The following is a 10213-nucleotide window of genomic DNA, read 5'->3' as shown; positions in this document are numbered from 1 at the left end:
ATATTTTGATGATTGTAAAAATAATAAAAAGTAATATTTTTAAAATATTCTTGACATTTTGAACTTGAAGTAATAAGACGTAGATAACTTCTATACATGGCATATTTGTTAAACAATTTCTTTCTTTATTGTGATTATTCATCAAGTATTTGCAACTGTGGAAAGTTATAGATAATTAATCAACCGTTATTAAAAATATGTATTCTATATTTATTATCATTTTATAAGTGATTAAACTTTTATATTCTAAAATCTTGTTTGTTATCATGTGTGTAAAAATAAATAATATATAAATATTCAATACAAATTATGAGTGATAGTGATAAAATAATAGTCGTATGTAACAAAACTATAAACTTGGAGTCCCTACAAAGATTCTTCACTTATTAAAAATATCTAATAAATCAAATGTGTATAAAACAAATTATGTTATACGAACTTCACTAGAAACACGACTTTCACTATTCGATGACTAACTATAACATTATTAAATAAGTTGATGATAGACGTATCCATTGCGCTATAAATCAGAATCAATAATCGGCCATAATCGATACACGGACCTGATACCGACAATCGATTTATAATCGTCTATATGCGGGAAGTGTAATGTTACATGTAACATACAAGATGATAACTACATAACTTTGACCAGTTTATCTTTAACTGCGCAAATATAATAGAACTACGGTAGTTCAGTTTCTGTCCAGTTTTAAAATATACGTACTTACTGGTTCGGTTCTTACATTTTGATAACGAAAAAAAAGTCTTTATTCAAATGGATATTTGTGCGCACTTTTTAATCGTCATTTATTTCATATTCGTAATAAGTTACCATTGGCTTCAAATGCTAGTATACTGAGAAGAGCCGACAAGAAACCTAGCAATCGCTCTTTATATAAAATAAATTGAAAACGTTGGATTATATTGAATTATAAATTTTCAACCCTGTATACATAAGTCCAAAAACCAAACAATTCAATCAAATTAAAACTTTTGAAGTTTCAGATATGATTTATTTAATGGTATATACTTTTAATTTTTGTAAATATGTTGTGAAACTTTATTATATAAGCACTCATACCCATGAAAAATTGGTAAACTATTTTTAAGGGAAAATTTGGCGTATGCTTTAGTTTTTGGAATTTATCATTTGTCTGTTACTATTTTTTATCAGTAGTAAAATTTGTCGCATAAACAATATGTAATGAAATGTGCATTAACAAGCAATCATCAGAATACAAATTTCATTAAATTGTTTTTAAAAACCGCTTCACGACGATACATACAATATTTATCGGAGTGAAGAGGTCTTAAAAAATAAAAAAGGAGTTTAGGCGAGTAAATCAAATTAATAATTAAACTGTACTTATCGAATAAGAACTAAATAGCTGATTGCAGGGTTAAATTATTATCTTCTACTGTCAAACGACTTGAATCTTTGTAAATCGTGAACACTTTGTCTTCCTATCGTATTGTTGACCCACGTTATCGAGTGTTAACGTGAAAAATGGGTTACGCCTCGCTCGACCTCGAAGACCCTCAGGTAGGAATTCATTAACAGCCCTATTAATTTCAAGGCGGTCCCGCCGCACCCTAAAAGAAGTCGCCATCGTAAGCATTTTATTTTAATTGTTACAGGCATAAGAGACGACAAAAGGAATAAATTATAGGCAACATCGTATGCCCTTAGGCGACGACCTTTTCTACAATTACATTTACTTGCAGTTCCGAAAAATATAATAAAAGGACAAGTTCTCATCTCGTTCAAACCTATCAAATTAAACGAAAACAGCAATTTCATTTATTTATACTTCAAGATACTATGTATGAATATCAGAAATGATCAAAAGAATAATTCTTAAACGTGTAATATAATCTCATTTTAGTAACCATGTAAAACATTTTGTTGTATAGATAGTATTAGATTAATATTGTATAGAGAATATTATCTATATATATCTTTATATATCTTTAACGCAAGGTATATACCTTGCGTTAAAAATGTTATAGTTCTTGATAAAGTTATTGCAACGGATAAATTAAATATTTAAGATCAATTCATAACCGATTGTCCCGATAGACTTTGTACTGCTACAAATAATAAACATGTCGAATCCAAAATGGAAAAAATTAATAAATTACATAAGACCTTACTATTCAGAGTGGTCACTTTATTGACAAAATGTAAAATTATAAAATAAATTATATTTTCAATAAACACAGACCGATTTATTTGTTGAACGACAGTATAAATTTGCAGCGCGAGAACAAAGAGAATTTTCAAACGGGCGAAGTTAGTATATGTTTTCGTGATTTCGAAGACTTTTTTTCTATAAAAACCACAAAGCATCAGGAATATAATGAAATGAACAAATATTAATGAAATTCTAAAGGTACGACGATACCAAGGTGAAAAAGTTCTATTTTTAAATATAAAAATACGATTTGTACAGGCATTACGCTTCTTCTGTTATTTTATGACAGCAATGTCAGCTTGTCAATGATTAAATTCAACGAATTCTTTTAATGATGTAAAGCAGTGCTCCGCAACCTTTTCTCATCTAGGGCACACTTAAATCTTTCCTAGAATTTCGCAGCAAAGCAAAAGCTAAATTGGAGAGACGAGTGAAGGTGACTTGCCTCTGGTACTCTAATACAAAGTATGTTTAATGAAATATTACAACATTTAAATGTATTATTTTTTACAGCGGCACACTTGTATCTGACCTACGGTACACCGGTTGCGGAGCACTGATCTAAAATTTAATATTAGATAAAACAAAATTAAATCTCTTAGTTCAATCTGAATTTTTTAAGAAATTATACATTTCTAGCATATGTGTATATGATTTAAGAATTTTTTTTAGTTTACGTACACATTTTTAATACTTACTCAGACACTGTTGCTGATTCGAATCCAAAAGACGTGATCATGATCGTGAATCATGTCACTTGACCCTTTGCGAAGACCCAAATATAGCTCCGTTTAACGAACTGAACTTCCTCAAGAAGGAATTTACAGCAGAATCTTTTGGTGTGCTGGCATTGTTTTAAATCTCAAGGCACTTAACGGTCTGTAGCGCTTGGGCGGAGTCTTCAAATAAAAAAATTAGAAATGTAATGTAGAAATGAATGTGACATTTAGTAATAGTTGTAAATTACATTTTCATATATATACATTTTAATTGTATTTACGCATAAGAAAAACTGTATATTATAAAAGGCTTCGCGTGATTCGCAGCTGTGAGAAGATAAATCCGTATCAAATAGAGGCAATCCTTCTCACAACTGTCTGCGCCCAGTAAACGCAAAAAAAAACACATTGTAAGTAAAACACCTTAGCGATACAAATAAGAGTTAATAATATAAAAACACATTCATGCCATGTATGGCGTAAGATGTTTTCCCCTTAAAAAAATATCGGATCAAATACATTGACATTACCTCGATGAAATTTTACTTACGTTCAAAGAATAAAATAAGCTGCGTATATTTGTATCATCTATAGTTACTATGTATATTAATGTATATTACCCTCCGATAGGCGGCATAGTGGCGATCTTTAGGAGAGGACTATGCTTTGCAGTGGGCGTCTGTTGGTTGACATTAATAAATGAATGTTTAAATTACACCCCCGGGTAAATACATTGAAAATCAATGTCAATAATTATTTCAACTATAAACGTCACTGGCATAAACATTTTTTATGGCCTTCGCTCTTTTCATTAATAATCTCTTTTATCTTCTTCCATTCTTTATTATTTATACTTTACATTGTTTTCATTTTCATTTATTCCATTTTTCTATCACCTTTTATTCCATCCTCAGACATTATAGCTTAGATCTATTTTATTATTCACTATATATTTCACAGTATTTTTACTATATATATATATATATCACAGTTTTATAGCTTAATTATTACATTATATATAATTTTCACAGTTTTTGTTTTTGGTTCTATTATTTAATTTTTTTGTTGACGGCATAAAAATTTTAAAGCTTGTCATTCAGCAAAAATAAAAAATAAAAATATTTTTGAATAATAAATTGCAAGTTCGTCATAATAAACACCTATTATTATTTATAGATATTATAAAAGGTGCAAGCATCGGTTTAAGAATTGAATTCGAAAGTTGGAGCTTAAATATTTTTTTAAATTTGCTACATATACCGGCATCTAGCGACGTTATTGTGAATTATAACAACGCGCCATTTACTAAAAAGGTTATTTTGACATTGAACAAGTGTCACTTTTAAGTAAAGATAAACAAACAATAGCTACAGCTCAAATTCATTTTATAAAGTTTTAGTAAAAAAACTTGCAAACACAAAAAAGGTTAAAATAGTAAAAATTCATCATTAAAATAGTAAAAAGATTCACAATTAAAATTTTTAACGTTTTTGTTTAATATTGCGATTTGAATAATTTACATCATAAAAACAACGTAAGGAAAGTTTTTTACTTTAATTTAAAATATTTATCAAAGTCCAAAAGCCAGTTTTTTAACATAAGTAATATTACATTTGCGGAAAAGTAACTTTTTATTTCCAAACCCATACTGCCATCTAGCGTCGTTGTGGTAAACTAAAAATGTCCTTAATATACGAACGTTAAGTCTTAAAAAAGAACGAATTTTGTTAAATACTACTAGACTAAAATTTTATACCTTAGCAATTTTGTTCAATACACAGCTCTTTCATTTCTTAAACTATGCAAAAATGTCTGTGCCAGCAGTTTTACCTGCATTCAAAGTATCTTAATGTATACGAAAAATATAAAATATAGTATTTAATCCTTTACATATTACTATTTTACACATAATATTGTAAGCTTTTCATTAACAAAACGGACAATTTCTGTTGAGACCTCTATTTCTTTCTTATTTCTATTGCTGAATTGATTTGATGAATTTGCAATATTTAAATAATAAAACTTTGGATTGAACTTAAATTTATAATAATGTATGTAGATTGTAAAATTAAACCTTAATCACCTATTGACATATTAAAAGTTAACACACCTGTTACTATCGTAATAGATGTTTTTATCTCACACATTACACACATATATATATATATATATTTGCCTTCATGCGCACCATATTTGTTTACAATAAATAATGCAATCGTTCATTTACCCACGGACAATTTTATAATATTTCCACGACATTTTCACAATCACACATTGCATATAAAAAGGATTAGAAGCGCGTTTCGTCCTATTAAACAATTGGACAACAAAGAAACATGTTGTACTTACTAGTGGTTATAATCCTTTTCGGACTCTTATATTCATACTTTACTAGAACCTTTAATTATTGGAAAGAAAGACGCATCGTTGGTCCTGTGCCAGTACCATTATTTGGAAATCTTATGAAAAGTGTACTTCGTAGAGAACACATTGCAATGACTATAAAAAATATTTACGATACCTATCCAAACGAGAAGGTGGTTGGTATATATAGATTAACAACACCGTGTTTGTTGTTACGTGACACGGACCTCATCAAGCAGATTATGATTAAGGACTTTGATCTATTCGATGAAAGAGGTATCCAATACAGTGATACCGGTTTGGGTGTGAATCTTTTCCACGCCGATGGCGAAAGGTGGAGAATACTACGAAACAAATTCACACCGCTTTTTACATCTGGAAAACTTAAGAACATGTTGTATCTGATAACACAACGAGGTGATCAATTCATAGAGTATGTTGAATCTATTTGTGCAAAGAAATTGGAACAACCTGTACATCTTGTTCTTCAAAAATTTACTATGTCTTCTATTGCAGCGTGTGCCTTCGGTGTTGATCTAGATAAAAAAATGATTGACAATTTAAATGAAATAGATAAAATGGTGTTTACCCAAAGTTATAGCCGTGAATTAGACATGATGTTTCCAGGAATTTTAAAAAAGTTGAACGCTTCACTCTTTCCAAAGTTAGTAAAAACATTTTTAATAACCTTGTACAAACCGTTATCAAACAGAGAGGAGGATTACCGACAAACAGAAAAGATTTTATGGATTTGATTTTAGAACTAAAACAGAAAAAAGAAATCGAAGCAGTGAGAAGACAAGAAGGAGAAGATATAAAGACTATTGAACTAACTAAAAGTGTTATTGCAGCGCAGGCATTTATTTTTTACGTAGCTGGCTACGAAACCAGTGCTTCTACTATGACATATCTGTTATACGAATTAGCAAGAAATCCTGACATACAAGACAGGCTTATTGTACAAATTGATGAGGTACTTAAACGCCATTGTGGTGAAATAACTTATGACATCTTAAAAGAAATCAATTATTTTGATCGGATATTTGATGAAAGTTTACGAAAGTATCCGATCGCAGATCCATTATTACGTAGAGCTCGTTGTGATTACACGTTTCCAGACACTGATATTACAGTCAAGAAGGGACAGACAGTGCTAATATCATGCTGGGGTCTTCATCATGACCCTAAATACTATCCAGACCCAGAGACGTTCGACCCAGAACGTTTTAGTCCTGAAAATGAGAAAAACAGAAATTCCAGTGCCTATTTGCCCTTCGGAACGGGTCCTAGGAACTGTATAGGTAAGCAAACAGCTGAAATAAATATTAAATAATGATATACGACATTGAATAAAAGCATCGAACAAACGAAAATGCTGGATTTTATCGCTTATGTTATTTTATCTCTAAAAAATTTGCATTTAAAATTACTTATAATAATTTTATAACTTGATTACTTGATATAAAAGGATTTGGTTTTTTCGTCCACGTTATTTCAGATGGTGCCACCTCAATATGGCTACTGCATGACTTCAGATGTGTTATACAAATTTATTTATGCTTGTGACTACTCTAACATCCTCCAATAATTATTAAAATAAATATTGGAAAAAATTGTGTCACTAAATATACCTTTTATGATATTTTTTCTTTTGAACCGTTGATATGATGATCTTTTAATATGAAAATTAATCTTCTTTCAGGAATGAGGTTCGCTAAATTGCAGAGTAAAGTGGCCATCGTGAAACTCTTATCCAAATTCCGCGTGGAACCTTCGAAAAATACTCCGTTAAATATTACCTACGATCCCATGCGTATAGTAGTGTTCCCTAAAGGTGGAATTTATCTTAACTTCATACAAAGGGAGTCTTAAACGTTACTATTTGTCAGAAACTATTTTTTTTTTCTGAAACACTGTTTGAAATTATAACAATTAATAATACATTCACTTCTACAGATACAAATTATAATTGAACCCTAAAATAAAAATTTAACCCATTAACTAGGGGCAAGTCAAAAGGTTGAACAATGTATTAAAATTTTATCATGAAAAAATTGCAGTCAGATACTTTTAAAATATTTTTTGAAGTTTAACGAGGCAACGATTATTTCTTTCATTTCGCTGAATATAAAGTAAAGTAAAGTAAAGTACAGAATAAACCTGGCTTAAAATAATAAAAGGTAACGCTGCTGGATTTTGTGAAGTTTGGGACAATGTCGATTACTATTAGTGGTTACTTTTAACAAATCGCTTTTTACATCGTTCCCTTACGACATAGAGAGTATAAATACTAATTTTAAATAAATATATGCGTTATTATAAAAATTAATTGTTTTTCTAAAAGAGTTCTGTGATCTTGAAGTTAATCTAAATTATCCGAAGACTGAATTATTATCAGTTTCATCGAATCCAGTAATAAACCTTTTTTGATAGAAAGCTACACATATCTAGGACAAATTATGATTAATTAAAAAGTATTTATTGTCCTTTCCTCTATTTATTCCGATGCGCACAACGAATATGCGAGGAATAATTGTGCGCTACCGTCAATATTACACTGTTTTATTACCATCCAACGTATTGTTATTGTTGCACAAATAAACTTTGTTATAAAATCAGATAATTTTAACTTTAATTATTATTCTTAGTAATTCTTTCAAACAACCTCCGAAGCGCCCCAGAAGAGCGATACGCTACTATATTCGATTGGTATGGGCTTTGATAGCCTTCCTCTTTTTTACACCATCGTCGGAAATAAATAAAAAATTAAAAAAACCTACGTCAGATGTGACGTCTGAAGTATTATATTAACAGATTATATTAATAATTAATATCTACGGGATTATCGGGCACATGGAGGCGAGTGTGTCCCTTTTTAAAATGGATTCTAGAAACGGAACTGGTGGAAGCGGATTGTGGCATATCCGCCATATATCTTTAGGGGAAAAAATATGTTATATCTTTCTTAGCGATTACTTTATTTATTGGTTACAAGTGTAATAAAATTTTTTTGCGCTCAATTAATAAATTAAATATCATAAATCCAAGTCACTTTTTTATTATATTAATGAAATTATGGAAGCTGTTGATGATGTGTGATCAAAGAAAACAAGGTTTAATTTTTTTAAGTAATATACTTGTCTGGCGATAAATATTGTTATAAAAAACAATATTTTTTATTGTACGTAACATTTATTACTATTACAGTGTGTTAGTTTAATACATTAATATAAAACCCACAAAAATATATAAACCAAGATAGGGTGGATCGATCTTTATGACCCGTCGTCGAGTGTTACGAAAGAAACATTTTTGGTTATTGAACATGGTATAGTTAAGGGGCTGGACTACCTTTTTACCTGATGTTTTTTCCACAAAAATATGGTTGTATCAATACTTATAATTACTAAATAACACCCTACCAAAACACCACTTAAATGTGATAATGCCCAATTTGTTACAATAAATCAAATTGGGAAGCTCCTTAACAACTTTCAGTATAAATACTGTCATTTTGTTCATTTTTGTTAAAATATCGCACATCTGTAAAAACTTAATCATCCGTAATTAATTTTTTTCTGCGCGGGTCCCGGTTTTGAGGGAAGTCCCTTTGCGTACCTCTTAAGTAGTTGTTTACATTTTACCACCCTAATCTTTTTTAAAGTATCAGTTAACAAATGAACAATGAGTCTCTTATAGGCTGCAAGTCCGAAGTCATTTTTTAAAACACGCTACATGAATCTTGGTGCTATCTTCATGTCCCGAGATAAAATCTTGCTGCTTTGATCGCCTTTTTCGAAAGAACACTGCGTGGACGGATAGATTTTTTTCTGTCACAAACAGAGGAAGTTTCATCCTACCAATAGCCGGGCTACACAAACATTGGACTAATACCACAAGCGTATGAAGAATTTTAAAAATTGTCATGGAGGCGATACCCATTTTATATAATGCAATATCAGTGATTCAGTTCTTATTATCACCTCTCTCTCTTTTTAAAATTGTAGATTATTTTAGAATACATTGGCGTGAAAATAAAAAAAAAACTACAATCATTGTAATCGGACATCGAATGATGGGATGCATGCCGATAATTTTTTTTAGTTAAGCACTTATGGAGGTTGGTCCTTAATGCAGGAAATCAATTCAATCGGAATAAACAAATAATCGGTAAGAATTATAAAACATCAAGATAGTGTATTTCTATACATTTCATAATAGCCAATATCTAAACGTAATTGAACAATGAATTTTATAATTAACGAACCAAAAATTCCAGATTTTATTTCTATACGAACAATAAAAATAATAAACAGCTAATATAACTGTGCAAAGAACTAATTAAACATTATTATTTCAATATTAAAACCAATTGCTCAATATCGATATGCTAGCATACTTATGTTTAATAACAGAAAAGAATGAACACGCTCGTGGATTACATTTACATTATTTCAGGTACTTTTTTTTTTGTAAACTGTGTAATTTTTTGGTATATCAAAAATAAGTAGTACAAAATATATAAAATTAGCGTTAATTAGTAAGTGTTTTTGTTAAAAATATAAAAAACTATATGAATCATCAGCTATGTTTACTCTTTCACGCGGTAAATATCAAATCTTATCACCAAAACTCCTTAAAATTGTAAATATGTAGGTCGCAAAATAATCTGTACAACTATTTCACATTCCTTAAGACGAAGCGTATTTCGACATATCCCGAGAAAGAATGAAACAGATAAAACCTATATTGCAAACTTACACATTATCACCTTCAGGCATCACTTACGCAAGATTCTAATCTTAAACCTGTCAACTCCATGATAGCTCAGCCTACGATCGAATTCTCCAATATTATCTCAAAATAAGAGTTACGCTATCTTTGACGAAATTGTGCCGTATCAAAATGTTTAGTCTATAAGCAGTAAGAAGT

General features: G+C 30.0%; 1 protein-coding gene across 1 annotated transcript; it reads left to right on the top strand.

Annotated features, from left to right (window-relative positions):
• Positions 1–5253: 5253 nt before the first annotated feature.
• LOC137921683 (cytochrome P450 6B4-like) lies at positions 5254–7153 on the top strand. The gene is given in 3 exon segments (XM_068764494.1): positions 5254–5962; positions 5965–6582; positions 6984–7153. Coding segments are annotated over 3 exon segments (1497 nt in total).
• Positions 7154–10213: the final 3060 nt, after the last annotated feature.

Source organism: Battus philenor, unplaced genomic scaffold (assembly GCF_028537555.1).
Source record: "Battus philenor isolate CCGP_79_NKW_IND1 unplaced genomic scaffold, ilBatPhil1.0.hap1 SCAF_19, whole genome shotgun sequence".
Lineage (NCBI taxonomy): Eukaryota > Metazoa > Arthropoda > Insecta > Lepidoptera > Papilionidae > Battus > Battus philenor.
The sequence above is the reverse complement of the archived record's forward strand: the minus strand, read 5'-3'. Positions and strand labels throughout refer to the sequence as shown.